This window comes from Strix uralensis, chromosome 35 (assembly GCF_047716275.1).
Source record: "Strix uralensis isolate ZFMK-TIS-50842 chromosome 35, bStrUra1, whole genome shotgun sequence".
Lineage (NCBI taxonomy): Eukaryota > Metazoa > Chordata > Aves > Strigiformes > Strigidae > Strix > Strix uralensis.
Window position 1 is genome coordinate 1,322,324 of NC_134006.1, and position 18,526 is coordinate 1,340,849.

The 18,526-nt window shown below is 68.0% G+C and overlaps 1 protein-coding gene across 1 annotated transcript in view; it reads left to right on the forward strand.

The window, feature by feature from the left end:
• LOC141936865 (complement C4-like) overlaps window positions 1–17,540 on the forward strand; it is a 21,219-nt gene extending 3,679 nt beyond the window's left edge. The window contains 30 exon segments of the mRNA XM_074854206.1: window positions 464–538; window positions 541–608; window positions 1,443–1,666; window positions 1,760–1,781; window positions 1,784–1,832; window positions 2,642–2,781; window positions 3,566–3,587; window positions 3,590–3,765; window positions 3,850–3,901; window positions 4,020–4,061; window positions 4,064–4,112; window positions 5,879–5,985; window positions 5,988–6,074; window positions 6,984–7,059; window positions 7,884–8,040; window positions 8,712–8,828; window positions 9,323–9,488; window positions 10,470–10,636; window positions 11,397–11,570; window positions 11,798–11,857; window positions 11,990–12,083; window positions 12,196–12,436; window positions 12,658–12,748; window positions 13,709–13,783; window positions 13,882–13,984; window positions 14,709–14,798; window positions 14,907–14,990; window positions 15,382–15,465; window positions 16,377–16,497; window positions 17,262–17,540. Of these exon segments, the coding sequence (XP_074710307.1) occupies window positions 464–538; window positions 541–608; window positions 1,443–1,666; window positions 1,760–1,781; window positions 1,784–1,832; window positions 2,642–2,781; window positions 3,566–3,587; window positions 3,590–3,765; window positions 3,850–3,901; window positions 4,020–4,061; window positions 4,064–4,112; window positions 5,879–5,985; window positions 5,988–6,074; window positions 6,984–7,059; window positions 7,884–8,040; window positions 8,712–8,828; window positions 9,323–9,488; window positions 10,470–10,636; window positions 11,397–11,570; window positions 11,798–11,857; window positions 11,990–12,083; window positions 12,196–12,436; window positions 12,658–12,748; window positions 13,709–13,783; window positions 13,882–13,984; window positions 14,709–14,798; window positions 14,907–14,990; window positions 15,382–15,465; window positions 16,377–16,497; window positions 17,262–17,394 (3,146 nt within the window). The 3' untranslated portion in view covers window positions 17,395–17,540.
• The last annotated feature ends 986 nt before the right edge of the window (window positions 17,541–18,526 follow it).

The window sequence follows — 18,526 nt, forward strand, 5'->3', positions numbered from 1 at the left end:
CAGTGTCCCCCCCACCCCCCCATCCCCATGGTGCCCCGTGTCCCCCCAGTGTCACCCCCATCCCCATGATGTCACCCTTGTCCCTACAGTGTCACCCATGTCCCCATGTGTGTCCCCATGATGTCACCCGTGTCCCCACAGCATCACCCCCATCTCTTGTGTCCCCACGGTGTCACCGCCACCCCCCATGTCCCCATGGTGCCACCCCCATCCCCATGATGTCACCCGTGTCCCCACAGTGTCACCCCCCTGTCCCCATGGTGCCACCCATGTCCCCCCAGTGTCACCCCCATCCCCATGACATCACCTGTGTCCCCATAGTGTCACCTGTGTCCCCCCAGTGTCCCCCCCACCCCCTCATCCCCAGGGTGCCCCGTGTCCCCCAGTGTCCCCCCGCCTCCCCGTCCCCTCTCCCCCTCCCCCCCGGTGTCCCCCCCCCCGTGACATGTCCCCGTGTCCCCAGGGGAGGCCCCGGGGGGCCCCGAGCGCGGCCGCTGCTGCCGGGACGGGGCGACGCTGCTGCCGCTGCGGGTCTCGTGTCCCGGCGGGCGCGGAGGGTCCCCCGGGCCGGGGGGTGCCGCGAGGCCTTTCTGAGCTGCTGCCGCCGCGCGCGAGGGGGGCCCGGGGGGGGGCCCGGGGGTGGCCCGAGGTGGGGGGGGATGGGGGGGTCTGGGGGGGGCAGTGGGGCGGTCATGGGTGGGGGGTTATGGGGGGGTCTGGGGACATGGTGTGGGGATGGGGGGCACGGGGGGGGCATGGGGGGGTCAATGGGGGGGGTCTGGGGGCACGGAGGGGGATGGGGGGCACTGGGGGGGGCCATGGGTGGGGGGTTATGGGGGGTCGTGGGGACATGGGGGGGGATGGGGGGCAACGGGGGGGGCATGGGGGGGTCAATGGGGGCATGGGGGGGGATGGGGGCACGGGGGGGGGACATGGGGGGTCATGGGGGAATCAGGGTGGGGGTCATGGGGCATGGGGGGGTCATGGGGGCACAGGGATGTCATGGGAGGGGGGTCATGGGGGGGTCATGGGGGGGTCTGGGGACATGGGGGGATGGGGGCACTGGGGGGGGGCATGGGGGGGTCAATGGGGGGGGTCTGGGGGCATGGGGGGTCATGGGTGGGGGGTTATGGGGGTCTGGGAATATGGGGGGGATGGGGGGCACGGGGGGGCATGGGGGGGTCATGGGTGGGGGGTTATGGGGGGTCTGGGAATATGGGGGGGTCATGGGGGCACGGGGGGGCATGGGGGGGGTTATGGGGTGTCATGGGGACATGGCGGGGGGATGGGGGGCATGGGGGGGCATGGGGGGGTCAACGGGGGCATGGGGGGGTCATGGGGGGGTCAAGAGGGGGTGTCATGGGGTGGGGGGGCCCGTGGGGGGGTCTGGGGTCATGACAGGGGGATGGGGGGCACGGGGGGGGGCATGCGGGGGTCAACAGGGCATGGGGGGGTCATGGGGGGCCGTGGGGGAGCGCGGCCGTGGGGGGGGTTATTGGGGTGGGGGTGGGGGGTCGGGGGGTGGGGGAGGGGCAGCCGAGACCCCCCCCCCAGCGTTCCTGCAGGAGCTGGAGGAGGAGCCGTGGGGGGAGGGGCAGGTCCCGGCCCGCAGCTTCTTCCCCGAGAGTTGGCTCTGGCGCAGCGTCCCCGCGCGCGGCCCCGCCAGGTGACAGCGCTGTCCCCTGGGACCCCGGGACCCCCTGACCCCCCCCGACCCCCCCGACCCCCCTGACCCCCCCCTGACCCCCCCTGTCCCCAGGGTCACCGTGCTGCTCCCCGACTCTCCATCACCACCTGGGAGATCCAGGCCATCGCCGTCATCCCCGGCCACGGTCAGTGTCCCCAGGGGGTCCCCATGTCCCCAGGGGGTCCCCGATGTCCCCACGGGGTCCTCCGCTCCCCCCCCCAGTGTCCCCATGTCCCTCTCTCACTGTCACCCCCTGGCGCTGTGACCATCCTCTGTCCCCCATGTCCTGATGTCCCCCAAATGTCCCCCCATGTCCCCCCATGTCCCCAAATGTCCCCAAATGTCCCCAAATGTCCCTCCATGTCCCCAAACTCCCCAGATGTGTCCCCTCCATCCCCACATGTCCCCCCATGTCCCCCCCACGTCCCCATGTCCACCCAATGTCCCCAAATGTCCTCAAATGTCCCCACATGTCCCCAATGTCCCCAAATGTGTCCCCCGTGTCCCCCATCCCCCCATGTACCCCATGTCCCCCCCATGTCCCCACTGTCCCCCATGTCCCCTCTTGTGTCCCCAATGTCCCCCCATCCCCTGCCCCCCATGTCCCCCCTCGTGTCCCCAATGTCCCCAATGTCCCCCATTCCCTGCCCCCCATGTCCCCCCCCCATGTCCCCCCCTCGTGTCCCCAATGTCCCCAATGTCCCCCATTCCCTGCCCCCCATGTCCCCCCCATGTCCCCCCTCGTGTCCCCAATGTCCCCAATGTCCCCCCGTCCCCTGCCCCCCGCGTCCCCCCCGTGTCCCCTCCGTGTCCCCAAATGTCTCCCTGTCCCCTGCCCCATGTCCCCCCTCGTGTCCCCAATGTCCCCAAATGTCCCCCCGTCCCCTGCCCCCCGCGTCCCCCCCGTGTCCCCTCCGTGTCCCCACGTGTCCCCCCGTCCCCCCCCGCTGCCAGGTCTGTGTGTGGCGCTGCCCCAGCGGGTGACGGTGACCCAGGACCTGTACGTGCGGCTGCAGCTGCCCCCCAGCACCCGCCCCCACGAGCAGCTCCAGCTCCTGCCCCACATCCACAACCGGCTGCCCCACGGCGTCAACGTCAGTGTCCCCCCGACGCCCCACGGACACCCCATGGACACCCCCATAGACACCCCATAGGCACCCCCTGTGCCCCACAGACACCCCATAGACACCCCCCCAACCACCCCCTGTGCCCCACAGACACCCCCAAAGACACCCATAGACACCGCCTGTGCCCCATAGACACCCCATAGACACCCCCCACCCCATAGACACCCCCTGTGCCCCACAGACACCCCATAGACACCCCATAGACACCCCTGTGCCCCACAGACGCCCCATAGACACCCCCCAATGCCCCTGTGCCCATAGACACCCCATAGACACCCCCCCACCCCATAGACACCGCCTGTGCCCCACAGGACACCCCATAGACACCCCATAGACACCCCCCACCCCATAGACACCCCTGTGCCCCATAGACACCCATAGACACCCCCCACCCCATAGACACCCCCCCAACACCCCCTGTGCCCCACAGACACCCCATAGACACCCCTGCCAGACACCCCCCACCCACAGACACCCCCTGGCCCACAGACATCCCTGCCCCATAGACACCCCCCACCCCATAGACACCCCCCCAGGACACCCCCTGTGCCCCACAGACATCCCCCGCCCCATAGACACCCCCCACCCATAGCCCCCCCCTGCCCCATAGCCCCCCGTGCCCCACAGCTACACCCCTGTCCCCCCATAGCCCCCCCCCCGCTCCATAGATACCCCTGTGCCCCATAGCCCCCCCATAGCCCCCCTGCCCCCCACAGCCCCCCTGCCCCATGGCCCCCCTGTCCCCCCGCAGGTGACGGTGACGCTGGCGGTGGCCCAGGGGTCTGTGCGGGGCTGGACGGGTCCCCCCAGCGCCTGGCGGTGCCCCCCGGGGGGGCGGTGGCCCTGCCCCTCACCTTGGTGGCCCTTCGCCCCGGGGACGTCCCGGTCACCGTCACCGCCCGGGGGCCCTGGGGGGTGGGCGACAGCGTCACCCGCGTCCTCCATGTTGAGGTGAGACCTGAGACACCCCCCGCCCCCCACCCCTGGGGGCCCCCCCGGACATCGGGGTCCCCCCCTGACCCCCCGATCCCGCAGCCCGAGGGGGAGCTGCACCTCGAGGAGACCAGCTACGTCCTGGACACCGACGGTGGGTCTGGGGGGGGGACACCCCGCGTTTTGGGGACACCCCGGTGCTTGGGGGGGACCCGGTGACGGGGAGGGGACACGGGGACCCCCCAGGTCCCACTGACACCTTGTCCCTGCAGACAAGGGGGGTCGGACCCTGCAGATCCCCGGGGACCCCCCGGCCGGATCGTCCCTGATGGGGAGTTCAGTGTCAGCATCCGCGTCACCGGTGGGTGGGGACGGGGGGGACATGGGGGGGGACATTGGGGACAACGGGGGGGTGGGGGGACATGTGGACATGGAGGGACATGTGGGGGACACATGGGGGACATGGGGACATGGGGGGGACATGGGGGGACACATGGGGGACATGCAGAGGACATGGGGGACATTGGGACATGGGGACATGGGGGGACACGTGGGGACACGGGGGGACATGGGGGGGACATGGGGGACACCGTGGGGATGCATGGGGGACATGGGGGGACATTGGGGACAGGGGGACATGTGGGGACACATGGGACACATGGGGGACATGGGGGGGACATGGGGGGACACATGGGGACATGGATGAGGACATGGGGGGACATTGGGGACATGGGGACATGGGGGGACACGTGGGGACATGGGGGGACATGTGGGGACATGGGGGACATTGGGGACACGGGGGGGTGGGGGGACATGGGGACATGGAGGGACATGTGGGGGACACATGGGGGACACGTGGGGATGCATGGGGGACATGGGGGGACATTGGGGACATGGGGGGACATGGGGGGGACATGGGGGACACATGGGGACATGGGGGGACATGGGGACACGGGGGGTGGGGGGACCTTTGGTGCCCAGCACTGACTGTGTCTCTGTCCCTGTCCCTGTGTGTGTCCCCACGCCTGTCCCCGTGTCCCCGTGTCTGTCCCCACGTGTGGCCCCACATGTCCCCATCCGTGTCCCCACGCCCGTCCCCGTGTCCTCGTGTCTGTCCCCGTGTCTGATGTGTCCCCACGTGTGTCCCCCGCATGTCCCTACGTGTGACCCGTGTCCCTGTGTGTCCCCATCTGTGTCCCCATGTGTGTCCCCATGTGTGTCCCCATGTCCCCACACCTGTCCCTGTGCCCCATGTGTGCCCGCACGTGTCCCTGTGTGTGTCCCCATGTCTGATGTGTCACCATTTGTCCCCACGTGTCCCCACACCTGTCCCCATGTCCCCGTGCCCCATGTGTCCCCCCACGTGTGTCCCCATGTCCCCACGCCTGTCCCCGTGCCCCTTGTGTGTCCCCACATGTCCCCATGTGTGTCCCTATGTGACCCCCCACATGTGTCCCCATGTCCCCATCTATGTCCCCATGTCCCCACACCTGTCCCCATGACCCTTGTGTGTCCCCACATGTCCCCATGTGTCCTTATGTGAGCCCCCGTGTGTGTCCCCATGTCCCCACGCCTGTCCCATGTCCCTTGTGTTCCCCACGTGTGTCCCCACATGTCCCCATGTGTGTCTCCGTGTCCCCATCTGTGTCCCCCACGTGTCCCCACGTGTCGCCATGTCCCCACACCCCATGTGTCCCTCCCGTGTGTCCCCACACCTGTCCCCCCCTTGTGTGTCCCCTCGTGTGTCCCCACATGTCCCCACGTGTCCTTATGTGACCCCCTGTGTGTGTCCCCATGTCCCTTGTCTGTACCCGTGTGTGTCCCCATGTCCCCATCTGTGTCCCCCACGTGTCCCCACATGTGTCCCATGTCCCCACGCCTGTCCCCATGCCCCTTGTGTTCCCCACGTGTGTCCCCACATGTCCCCACGTGTGTCTCCATGTCCCCATCTGTGTCCCCCACGTGTCCCCACGTGTCGCCATGTCCCCACACCCCATGTGTCCCCCCTGTGTGTCCCCACACCTGTCCCCATGCCCCTCGTGTCCCCCCGTGTCCCCCCATACTTCTCCCATGCCCCTTGTGTGTCCCCGTTGTCCCCACGCCTGTCCCCACGTCCCCCGGTGCCCCCCAGCCGGGTGGGGGGCTGGACGGTGCGGGGGGCGCTGGGGGCGGGGGGGTCTCTGCTGCGCTCCCCCCGGGGGTGCGGGGAGCAGGCGCTGATGGCTCTGGCCCCCCGCGCCGCGCCCTGCGCTACCTGGACCAGAGCGGGGGCTGGGGGGGGCTGCCCCCCGAGTCCCGCCCCCGCGGCCTGCGCGGCCTCCAGAGTGGTACGGGGGGGCGGGGGGGCGTGGGGATGGGGGGGCTATGGGGGGCTGTGGGGTATGGGGGGGCAAGGGGATGGGGGGCTATGGGGGGCTATGGGGTATGGGGGGACAAGGGGATGGGGGGCTATGGGGGGGCTATGGGGGGCTATGGGGTATGGGGGGGTCAATGGGATATGGGGGGATATGGGGGGCTGTGGGGAGGCTGTGGGATGGGGGCTGTGGGGTGGGGGGGGTCAGTGGGATATGGGGGGTATATGGGAGGCCATGGGGGGGGCTATGGGGAGCTATGGGGGGGCTATGGGGGGCTGTGGGGTATGGGGGGGCAAGGGGATATGGGGGGCATGGGGGGGCTATGGGGGGGCTGTGGGGGGCTGTGGGGTATGAGGGGGTCAATGGGATATGGGGGGGCTGTGGGATGGGGGCTGTGGGGAATATGGGGGGCTGTGGGGTGGGGGGTCAGGGGGATGTGGGGGGCTATGGGGAGCAATGGGGGGCTATGGGGGGCTGTGAGATGGGGGCTGTGGGGTGTGGGGATATGGGGGATATGTGGGGCTGTGGGATGGGGGGGCGATGGGGTGTGAGGTGTGGGGGCGTATGGGGGACATGCGGGGTAATGGGGGGACCATGGGATACGGGGGGGCACTGCTGTCGGGGGGGCAGTGGGATGTGGGGGGCCATGGGGAGCCCGGGGGGGCCGTGGGGGGTTATGGGGGGCTACAGGGTAGGGGGTGGGGGTGGGGGGGGCCGTGGGGTGCAATAGGGGGGCTACAGGATGGGGGGGGCTATAGGGAATGGGGGGGGTATTTGGGGGGCAGTGGGGTGGGGGTGCAGCGGTGGATGGGGGCGCAGGGGGCTGGGCCCCCCGGGCACTGGGGACACCCCCGTCCCCACTGTCCCCCCGTGTCCCCACAGGCTTCGAGCGGGTGCAGAACTTCCGCAAGGCCGATGGGTCCTACAGCGCCTGGCAGCACCGGGGGGGCAGCACGTGGTGAGGGGGGGACGGGGGGGACAGGGGGACATGGGGACATGGGACGGGGGGGACGGGGGACATTGAGGGGACATGGGGACACAGGGAGGACATTGCAGGGGACATTGGGGGGACAATTGGGGATGGTGGGGGACATGGAGGGACATGGGGGGACATGGGGGGGGACATGGGGACATGGCGGGGATGGGGGGACATGGGACGGGGGGACATGGGACGGGGGGACATGGGACATTGAGGGGACATGGGGGACATGGGGGGACATAGGGACATCAGGGTGACATGGGGGGACATGGGGACACATGGGGACATGGCGGGGATGGGGGGACATGGGACGGGGGGACATGGGACATTGAGGGGACATGGGGGGACATTGAGGGGACATGGGGGGACATGGGGGACACATGGGGACATGGCGGGGATGGGGGGACATGGGACGGGGGGACATGGGACATTGAGGGGACATGGGGGACATGGGGGGACATTGAGGGGACATTGAGGGGACATTGGGGACATGGGGACACATCGGGGGACATGGTGACATTGAGCACATGGGGGACATGGTGACATGGGGGACATTTGGGGACATGGGGACATGGGGACATAGGAACAGGGGTCGGGGGGACATGGACACTGAGGGGACATGGGGACATGAGGGACACGGGGGACGTGGTGGGACATGGGGGAGCGGGGGACATTTGGGGACATGGAGACACATGGGGGGACATGGGGGACATTGGGGGGGACATGGAGCACGTGAGGGACATGGGGGGGACATGGGAGGGACAGGGGGTGCCCAGGGCCATGGTGGCAGTGGGTGTCCCCAGGCTGACGGCGCTGGTGCTGCGGGTGCTGGCCCTGGCCCGTCCCTACCTGCCGGTGGCCCCGGGTGGCCCCAGCGTGTCCCTGCGGTGGCTCCTGGAGCAGCAGCGGCCGGACGGGACCTTCCGCGAGAGCGAGCCCGTCCTGCACCGGGAGATGCAGGTGGGACACGGGCACGGGCCACCTCCTGGGCCACCTCCTGGGCCACCTCCCGGGACACCTCCGTGGCCTTCAGGGGAACCTCCAGGGTCACATCTGTAGCCACCTCCATGGCCACCTCCAGGAAAACCTTCAGGGCCACCTCCCAGGCCACTTCCATGGTCACCTCTGGGGCCACCTCCACGGACACATCCATGGCCACCCTGAGGGTCAACTCCATGGCCACCTCCAGGGCCAATTCCATGGCCACCTCTGGGGCCATGTCAATGGCCACCTCCAGGGCCAATTCCATGGCCATCTCCATGGCCACATCCAGGAAAAGCTCCAGGGCAACCTCCTGGGCCACCTCCATGGCCACCTCCAGGGCCACCTTCATGGTCACATACATGGCCACCCCCAATGGCCACCTCCTCAGCCACCTCCAGGGTCACCTCCCGGCCACCTCCAGGGCCACCTCCATGGTCACATCCATGGTCACATCCGTGGCCACCCCTGGGTCAAGTCAGTGGTCACCTCCTCGGTGACCTCCAGAGCCATTTCCCCGTGTCACCTCCCTGGGCCACCTCCCCGTGTCACCTCCCTGTGCAACGTCCCCTCTGCACCCTCTGCCAGGAGACCCCGTGTCACCCCCGTGTCCCCCCCTCACTCCCCGCTGCGTGTCCCCGTGTCCCCAGGGCAGCGTGGCAGACCCGGGCCCTGAGGCCACCGTGTCCCTGACGGCCTTCGTGGTGGTGGCCCTGCAGGGGACCCGCGTCCTCCTGCCACCGGACAGCCCTGACCGTGCCCACCTGGTGCGTCCCCGCGTCCTCACGTGTCCCCACATCCCCTCCCTGTGTCCCCTCCCCATCCCCATGTCCCCATGTCCCCCCCATGTCCGCCTCAATGTCCCTCATATCCCCCCAAGTCGTCCCATGTCCCCTCATATCCCCCATGTCCCCCATGTCCCCCCCACATCCCCATGTGTCCCCATGTCCCCCTCATGTCCCCTATGTCCCCCCATGTCCCTCCCATGTCCCCGTGTCCCCATGTCCCCCCAAGTACTCCCATGTCCCCCCATGTCCCCCCACATCCCCCCACATCCCCATGTGTCCCCATGTCCCCATGTGTCCCCATGTCCCCCCCATGTCCCCCCACATCCCCCCACGTCCCCATGTGCCCCCACGTCCCCATGTGTCCCCATGTCCCCCCATGTCCCCAATGTTCCCATGTCCCCCCCATGTCCCCCCATGTCCCCATGTGTCCCCATGTCCCCTGTCCCCCCCTGTCCCCTCCCCCTCTGCCACAGGACCAGTCTCTGTCTCAAGCCGCCACCTTCCTGCGTGGCCGCGTGGGGACGTTGGGGACATTCGGGACAGCCATCACCACCTACGCGCTGGCCCTGGTGGACACCAGCCCCCCTGGCCCCTCCCCCGCCCTGCAGCGTCTGCGGAGCCTGGCCCGGCCAGCGCAGGGTGAGCCCCGACCCTGCGTCCCCCCGGGGTCACCCCGGGGTCACCCTGGGGTCACCTGGATCCCTGGGTCCCCCCAGGGTCACCCTGAGGTCACCCAGACGCCTGGGTCCCCATGGGGTCATCTTGGGGTCACTGGATCCCCCTGGGGTCCCCCTGGGGTCACCTGGACAATTGGGCCCCCCTGGGGTCACTCTGGGGTCACCTGGACACCTGGGTCCCTCTAGGGTCACCCTGGGGTCACCCTGGGGGTCACCTGGACACCTCAGTCCCCCTGGGATCACCCTGAGGTCACCCAGACACCTGGGTCCCCATGGGGTCATCTTGGGGTCACTGGATCCCCCTGGGGTCCCCCTGGGGGTCACCTGGACACCTGCATCCCCCTGGGGTCACCCTGGGGGTCACCTGGACACCTCAGTCCCCCTGGGATCGCTCTGGGGTCACCGGCACACCTGGGTCCCTCTAGGGTCACCCTGGGGTCACCCTGGGGTCACCCTGGGGTCACCCAGACACCTGGGTCCCCATGGGGTCATCTTGGGGTCACCCTGGGTCCCCCTGGGGTCACCCTGGGGTCACCTGGACACCCGGGTCCCTCTAGGGTCACCCTGGGGTCACTCTGGGGTCACCCCAACACCCGGATCCCCCTGGGGTCACCTGGATCCCTGGGTCCCCTCCGGGTCCCCCTGGGGTCACCCAGGCTTTAGGGTTCCTGGGGATGGGTGGCTCTGGGGACATTGGTGTCCCCAGGTGGGGGTCGATGACACCCAGACCCCCGGGGTCCCCCAAACATCGGGGTCCCTGGGTGGGGGTGGCAGCTCCCGGACCCCCACCTGAGTCCCTCCCGTGTCCCCCAGACTCCTGGGTCCTCCCTGAGCTGGTGGGTGGCTCAGGGTTGGGGGCGGGGGGGGGGATCCCATCTCCCGGCCACTGGGGTCCCCTGGGTCCCCCTGACTCACGGTTTTGGGGTGGGGGGTCCCCCCCCAGGGGGCCGGGCGTGGTTCTGGCCTGCCGGGGGGGCTGCGGCCACGGTGGAGGCGACGGCCTATGGGCTCCTGGCGCTGCTGCAGCACCGCGACAGCGTCGGGGCCACGCGCGCGGCTCGATGGCTGCGGGAGCAGAGCAACTACGGGGGGGGGTTCCGCTCCACCCAGGTACCCCCACAGCGAATTTGGGGTGGGGGGGGGTCCCCCGGGGTGGAAGGGGCAGCCTGAGGGTGGGGGGCTCCTGGATGCTGGGGTGCCAAATCCTTGGGTGCCCTTGGGGGGGCGGATCTGGATGTCTGGGTGCTCTTAGGGGGTGTCTGGGGGGGGGGGGTGTCCCTGACAGTGGGGTGGCCTTGGGTGGGGGATTCGGGGCACCCTGGGGTGGGGGGAGCACCCCTAGGATGGGGGGGGGCCCTGGGGTGGGTGGTCCCAGTTGTTTGGGTCCCAAATCCTTGGGTGCCCTTGGGGGGGAGGATCTGGATGTCTGGATGCTCTTGGGGGGTGTCTGAGGGAGGGGGGGGTGTCCCCAACAGTGGGGTGGCCTTGGGGGGTGGGGTCCTGGGCCCTCTGGGGTGGGGGGGCCCTGAGGGGGGGGTCCTGGATGTCTGGATCCCAAATCCTTGGTGTCCCCGGTGCCTGGGTGTCCTGGGGGGGGTGTCCTGGGGGGAGGGGGTGTCCCCAACACTGGGATACCCTTGGGTGGGGGGGTCCTGGGTCCCCTGGGTGAGGGGGGTGCTCTGGGGTGGGGGGTCCCGGATGTTTGGATCCCAAATCCTTGGTGGTCCCGGATGCCTGGGTGCCCTTGGGGGGGGGTGTCTGGGTTTGGGGGTGTCCCCGACACCAGGGTGCCCTTGGGTGGGGCTCCCCTGGGGGTGCGGGGGGTGTCCTGGACCCCTGGGTCCCCCCCCCACTGCCTGTGTCCCCGCAGGACACGCTGGTGGCCCTGGAGGCGCTGGCCCAGATGTGGCTGCAGTGGGGGGGGGACGCGGCCGGGTCCGGCCTCAGCCTGACGCTGTCCTGGCCGGGGGGGGCCCGGGGGGGCCCCGGGGGAACGCGGGTGACACTGGGACCCGGCCTGAAGTCACTGGAGCAGGAGCTGCAGGTGGGGGGACATGGGGGGACATGGGGGGGACATGGGGGGGACATGGGGGGGACATAGGCGACATAGGGGGTTATGGGGTGACGTGGGAGGACAGGGGGCACATGGGGGGACACGGGGGGACATGGGGGGACGTGGAGGACACGGGGGGACATGGGGACATGGGGGGACGTGGAGGACACGGGGGGACATGGGGACATGGTGTCCCTCACCCCCCCGTGTCCCCCCAGGTCCCCCTGGGCAGCCCCATCAAGGTGCAGGTGGAGGGACACGGCGAAGGGACCCTGACGGTGAGTGACAGCCCAGACACGGGGCCCCCCCAAACCCCTGGGTCCCCCCCAAAACCCTGGGACCCCCCCAAACCCCTGGGACCCCCCAAAACCTCTGGGTCCCCCCCAAAAATCCTGCCCCCCCCCCCCCAGGTCCTGCGCCAGTTCCGCCTCATGACCCCCCTCAACGGCACCTGCCAAGGGCTGGGCCTGGAGGTGGCCATCACCGGACCAATCATCTACGAGGGTGAGGCCACGCCCACAGGAAGCCCCGCCCCTATAGGTTCCACCCCCTTAGGCACCGCCCCCTCCGTGCAAGGGGGCGGAGCCACATTCCCCTTTAATGGCCGCCTCCCCAGAGGAGGACTATGAGGACTACGACGAGGAGGAGGGGGCGGGGCCTGAGGAAGGGGCGGAGCCAACGCAAGGGGCGAGGCCTGATTGGGCGGCGCCTGAGGAAGGGGCGGGGCCTGAGGAGGGGGAGGAGCCTACGGAGGCCGCCACCCCCACGAGCCCCACGGAATTGTGGGAGGCGCGAGGGCGGCGGCGGCGGGACGTGCATGACCCCGGGCGCGAGGTCGCCTTCCTGGTCTGCGTCTGGTGAGGGGCGGGACTTCCTGTGCGCCAGGGCGGGGCTTCCGGCTGGGCGGGGCCTGTGTGGGTGGGATTTCCCGGGCCTACAGTGGGGCAGGACTTCCTGTTCTGCCTGTAAAAGGGGGTGGGACTTCCTGTTCTTGCTGGAAACGGGGGGGCGGCGCTTCCTGTTCCACGGTGGGGCAGGGCATGTGGCTCCGCCCCCTGATGGGCGTGTCCCGGCCCAGGCGGGAGGCGGGGGTGGAGCTCTCGGGGATGGCGGTGGCCGAGATCACCCTGCTCAGCGGCTTCCGGCCCCACCGCTCCGACCTCGACAAGGTGGGGGGTGGGGGTGGGGACTGTCGGGGGGTGTTGGGGGGTGTCAGGGTGTTAGGGGATGTTGCGGTGCGTTGGGGTGTTGAGGGGTGTTGGGTTGTTGGTGGGTGTCATGGTGTCGGGGTGTTGGGGGATGTTGGGGGGTGTTGGGTTGTTGATGGGTGTCATGGTGTCAGGCTGTTGGGGGGTGTTGGGTGTGTTGGGGTGGTGGGTTGTTGGTGGGTATCATGGTGTCAGGGTGTTGGCGGATGTTGGGGTGTGTTGAGGTGTGTTGGGGTGTTGGTGGGTGTCAGGGTGTCGGGGTGATGTGGGATGTTCGGGGATGTTGAGGGGTGTTGGGTTGGTGGGTGTCATGGTGTCGGGGTGTTGGGGGATGTTGGGGTGTTGGGTTGTTGGTGGGTGTCATGGTGTCAGGGTGTTGGGGGTTGTTGGGTGTGTTGGGGTGTTGGGTTGGTGGTGGGTGGCAGGACATTGGGGTGTTGGGTTGTTGGGTGTCACGATGTCGGGTTGTTGGGGGTGTTGGGTTGTTGGGGGGTGGCAGGACGTTGGAGTGCTGAGGGTGTTGGGGGTGTTGGGGACTGTTGGGTTTTTGGGGGGTGTCATGGTGTCGGGGTGTCAGGGTGTTGGAGTGTCGGGGTGTTGAGGATGTTGGGGGTGTTGGGAGGGTTGGGTTGTTGGGGGTGTTGGGGTGTTGAGGGTGTTGAGGGGTGTTGAGGTATTGGGTGTTGGGGGCTGTTGGATTGTTGGGGGGTGTCACAGTGTTGGGGGCTGTTGGGGTGTTGAGGGTGTTGGGGGTTGTTGGGGCATGTTGGGGGTGTTGGGTTGTTGGGCGGGTGTTGGGTGTTGAAGGTGTTGGGGGGTGTTGAGCTGTTGGCAGGTGTTGGGGTGTTGGGGGCTGTTGGATTGTTGGGGGGTGTCGGGGGGTGTCGGGGCGCACTGTTGGGGTCACCGTGTCCCCCCCAGCTGCGGGACGTGGTCGATCGCTGGATCAGCCACTACGAGCTCAGCGGGACGCGGTTGGTCATCTACCTCGACCAGGTGGGGCCCCCCGGGTGTCCCCCCCATGGCCCCAAACGGCCCCAAACGGCCCCAAATGGCCCCAAATGTCCCCCCGTGACCCCCCGTGTCCCCCCCAGGTCCCCACCGAGCGTCAGTGCATCAGTTTTGGGGCCACCCAGGAGGTGGCCGTGGGGCAGCTCCAGCCGGCCATGGCGGCCATCTACGACTACTACGAGCCGGGTGGGTGTGGCCTGTGTGGGGGTGTGGCCATAGGATGGGCGTGGCCATTGGTGGGTGTGGCCTGTGTGGGGGTGTGGTGACTGGGTGGGCGTGGACATTTTGGATGGGTGTGGTCATTGATTGGTGTGGCATGTGTGGGCGTGGCCATTGGGTGGGTGTGGCCATCTGTGGGTGTGCCCTGTGGGTGAGCGTGGCCATTTGGGTGGGTGTGGTCATTGGTGGGTGTGGTCTTTGGGTGGGCGTGGCCGTTGCTGGGCGTGGCTGTTGGTGGCTGTGGCTATTGGTGGCCGTGGCCATTTTGGGTGGGCGTGGCCTTTGGGTGGGCATGGTCATTGGTGGGTGTGGCCTGTGTGGGGGCGTGGCCATTGGGTGGGTGTGACCATAGGGTGGGTGTGGCCTGTGTGGGGGCGTGGCCATTGGGTGGGTGTGACCATAGGGTGGGTGTGGCCTGTGTGGGGCGTGGCCATTTTTGTGGGTGTGGGCCTTTTGTTGGGCGTGGCCATGGGATGGGTGTGGCCATTGGGCGTGTGGCCATTTTTGGGTGGGTGTGGCCATTGGGTGGGCGTGGCTGTCGGGTGGGTGTGGCCGGGGGCATGGCCATTTGGATGGGCGTGGCCATGGGGTGAGTGTGGCTGGTGTGTGGGGTGTGGCCATTGGTGGGCGTGGCCATGGGGTGGGCGTGGCCGGAATTGAGTCATGTCCTCACTGGCCCCGCCCCCCCCAGCCCGCCGCTGCTCCACCTTCTACGCCCCCCCCCGCCGCAGCAGCGCCCTGCCCACCCTCTGCTCCTCCCAGCTCTGCCTCTGCGCCCAAGGTGGGACCCCCACACCCCTCCCCTGCCCCCCACGGCCCCGGGGGGGGACCCCGACATCCAGGAGGGGGGTTGGGCTCACATAGAACTGCCCCCCCCCCCTCCCCCCAGGCGCCTGCCCCCGGCTCCGCCGGCCGCCGCTGGCGCTGGACGATCGCCTGGACTTCGCCTGCTACAGCCCCCGCGTCGACTACGGTGACCCCCGACCCCCGACCCCCCGCTGCCCCCCGGCCCCCGAACCCCGTAACCCCGCTGACCCCGCTGACCCCCTTGACCCCAGCCCCCTGACCCCGTGACCCCCATCACTCCCCCAAACCCCATGACCCCCCTTGGCCTCCTGACCCCGTTGACCCCCAGATTCCTGTGACCCCCCATGACCCCTGTGACCCCCTGAACCCCCCCATGACCTCTGACCCCCAACCCCTGTGATCCCCTTGACCCCTGTGACACCCCTAAACCCCCTGACCCCCAACCCCTATATGATCCCCTTAACCCCCTTAACCCCTGACCCCCCTGACCCTCTGACCCCATGACCCCTGTGACCCCGTGACCCCGTGACCCCCTGACCCTTGACCCCTGACCCCAGCACTAGTGGTTCGGGTGCTGGCCCAGAGCGAGGTCGGGCCCTTCCTGGCCTTTGAGATCGAAATCCTGGAGGTTCTACTGGGAGGTGAGACTGGGGGGACTGGGAGGGACTGGAAGGACTGGGAGGAGACTGGAGGGACTTGGAGAGGCTGGGAGGGGAGACTGGGAGTGGCTGGGAGGGACTGGAATGAACTGGGAGGGAGACTGGGAGGGGCTGGGAGGGAGAACTGGGAGCGACTGGGAGGGAGATGGGAGGGACTGGAATGAACTGGGAGGGAGACTGGGAGGGGCTGGGAGGGGCTGGGAGGGACTGGAATGAACTGGGAGGGAGACTGGAAGGGACTGGGAGGGAGACTGGGGAGACTGGGAGGGAGATGGGAGGGACTGGAAGGGACTGGGAGGGAGACTGGGGAGACTGGGAGGGAGATGGGAGGGACTGGAAGGGACTGGGAGGGAGACTGGGGAGACTGGGAGGGAGATGGGAGGGACTGGAATGAACTGGGTAGGAGACTGGGAGGGACTGGGAGGGGCTGGGAGGGAGACTGGGGACACTGGAAGGGACTGGGAGGGAAGACTGGGTGGACTGGGAGGGACTGGGAAGGAGATGGGGAGGACTGTGGGGGAGACAAGGAAGGACTGGGTGGACTGGGAGGGGAGACTGGGGAGACTGGGAAGGGCTGGAAGAGACTGAAGGGCCACGAGGGGGCACTGCGGGACAATACTGGGGTGTACTGGGATATACTGGTGGGGCACTGAAGGGGGCGTGAGGGCACCAGGGCCCCATGGGGAGGGGGGTTGGGCTATACTGGGGGGCACTGGGATGTACTGGGCCATAGTGGGGTGGAACTGGAATGACCTTGAGCCATACTGGGAGAGCCTGAGACTGAACTGGGCTGTACTGGAAAAGTGAGGGGAGGGCGCTCAGCACTGGGGGGGGGGGCGTTACTGGTGCATACTGGTTGTTACTGGTGCTGACTGGTCCCTGCTGGCCGGCAGAGGCGGCCCCTGGGGGGCGGGGCCAGGCGCTGGGGCGGGGCAGTTGCCCCCTGAGGCTCCGCCCCCTCCGGCGGTACCTGCTCATGGGGGGGGACGGGACCCTGACGGACGCCCAGGGCCGGTGAGGGGGGACGGCTGTCCCCAGATGTCCCCAGATGTCCCCAGATGTCCCCAGATGTCCCCAAATGGCCCCAAATGTCCCCAGATGTCCCCAGATGTCCCCAAATGGCCCCAGATGTCCCCAAATGGCCCCAAATGTCCCCAGATGTCCCCAGATGTCCCCAAATGGCCCCAGATGTCCCCAGATGTCCCCAAATGGCCCCAAATGTCCCCAAATGTCCCCAGATGTCCCCAGATGTCCCCAAATGTCCCCAGATGTCCCCAAATGGCCCCAAATGCCCCCCCAAAATGTCCCCCCTGTGTCCCCCCATGTCCCCAAACATCCCTAAGTGTCCCCAGCATGTCCCCCCATGTCCCCCCTGTGTTGTCCCCATGTCCCCATGTCCCCAGAGTCCCCAAATGTCCCCAAATGTCCCCCCACGTCCCCCCAAATGTCCCCCCATGTCCCCATATCCCCAAATGTCCCCCATGTCCCCCCATATGTCCCCCCAAAATGTCCCCCCTGTGTCCCCCCATGTCCCTCCGTGTCCCCCCCACGTCCCCAAACATCCCCAAATGTCCCTGGCATGTCCCCCCATGTCCCCCATGTTGTCCCCATGTCCCGGAATGTCCCGCCATATCCCCAAAATGTCCCCCCAAATGTCCCTCCCATGTCCCCAAATGTCCCCCCACGTCCCCCCAAATGTCCCCCCATGTCCCCCCAAGTCCCCCCATGTCCCCAAATGTCCCCAGATGTCCCCCCCATGTCCCTGTGTCCCCCCCCAGCCCCCAGTTCCTGCTGGGGCCCAACTCCTGGCTGGAGGAGGTGCCGCCCCTCCCCCGCTGCGGCCCCGCCGACCCCTGTCGCCCCCTGTGGGACTTCATGGACACGCTGCGCCCCCACGGCTGCCCCCTCTGAGCCCCGCACTGGGAGCACTGGGAGCACTGGGAGCACTGGGACCACGCCGGGAGCAGCTGGGAGCTACTGGGAGCAACTGGGAGCCACTGGGACCATGCTGGAAGCAACTGGAACCATATTGGGAGCAAGTGGGACCATGCTGGGGACAACTGGGAGCAACTGGGAGCAACTGGGACCATGCTGGGGACAACTGGGAGCTACTGGGAGCAACTGGGACCATGCTGGGGGCACACTGGGAGCCACTGGGACCATGCTGGAGGCGAACTGGGAACAACTGGGATCCACTGGGAGCAAGTGGGACCATGCTGGAAGCAACTGGAACCATATTGGGAGCAGCTGGGACCATGCTGGGGGGCAACTGGGAGCTACTGGGAGCAACTGGGACCATGCTGGAGGCAAACTGGGAGCAACTGGGATCCACTGGGAGCCACTGGGACCATGCTGGAAGCAACTGGAACCATATTGGGAGCAAGTGGGACCATGCTGGGGGCAACTGGGAGCTACTGGGAGCAACTGGGACCATGCTGGGGACAACTGGGAGCTACTGGGAGCAACTGGGACCATGCTGGGGACAACTGGGAGCTACTGGGATCCACTGGGAGCAACTGGGACCATGCTGGAAGCAACTGGAACCATATTGGGAGCAGCTGGGACCATGCTGGGGGCAACTGGGAGCTACTGGGAACAAGTAGTACCACACTGGAAGCGACTCGGATCATTCTGGGGGGAACTGGGAACATACTGGGGGCAACTGGGAGTGACTCGGGACATGTCGCAGAACACTGGGAGCACACTGGGGGCAACTGGGAGCCACTGGGAGCATGCTGGGGGAGACTGGGATCATACTGGGATCATACTGGGAGTGACTGGGATCATGCTGAGAGCAACTGGCACCACACTGGGGGCAAAGGGAGCAACTGGGACCATGCTGGGGGCAACTGGGAGGAACTGGGAGTGACTGGAGCCATGCTGGGAGCAAAGGAACCATGTTGGGGGGCAACTGGGAGCTACTGGGAGAGTGCTGGGGGTGCACTGGGAGCAACTGGGAACACAGTGGGAGGAACTGGGAGTGATGGGGATGACACTGGGGGCAACTGGGGGCACCTGAGACCATGCTGGGATCATACTGGGA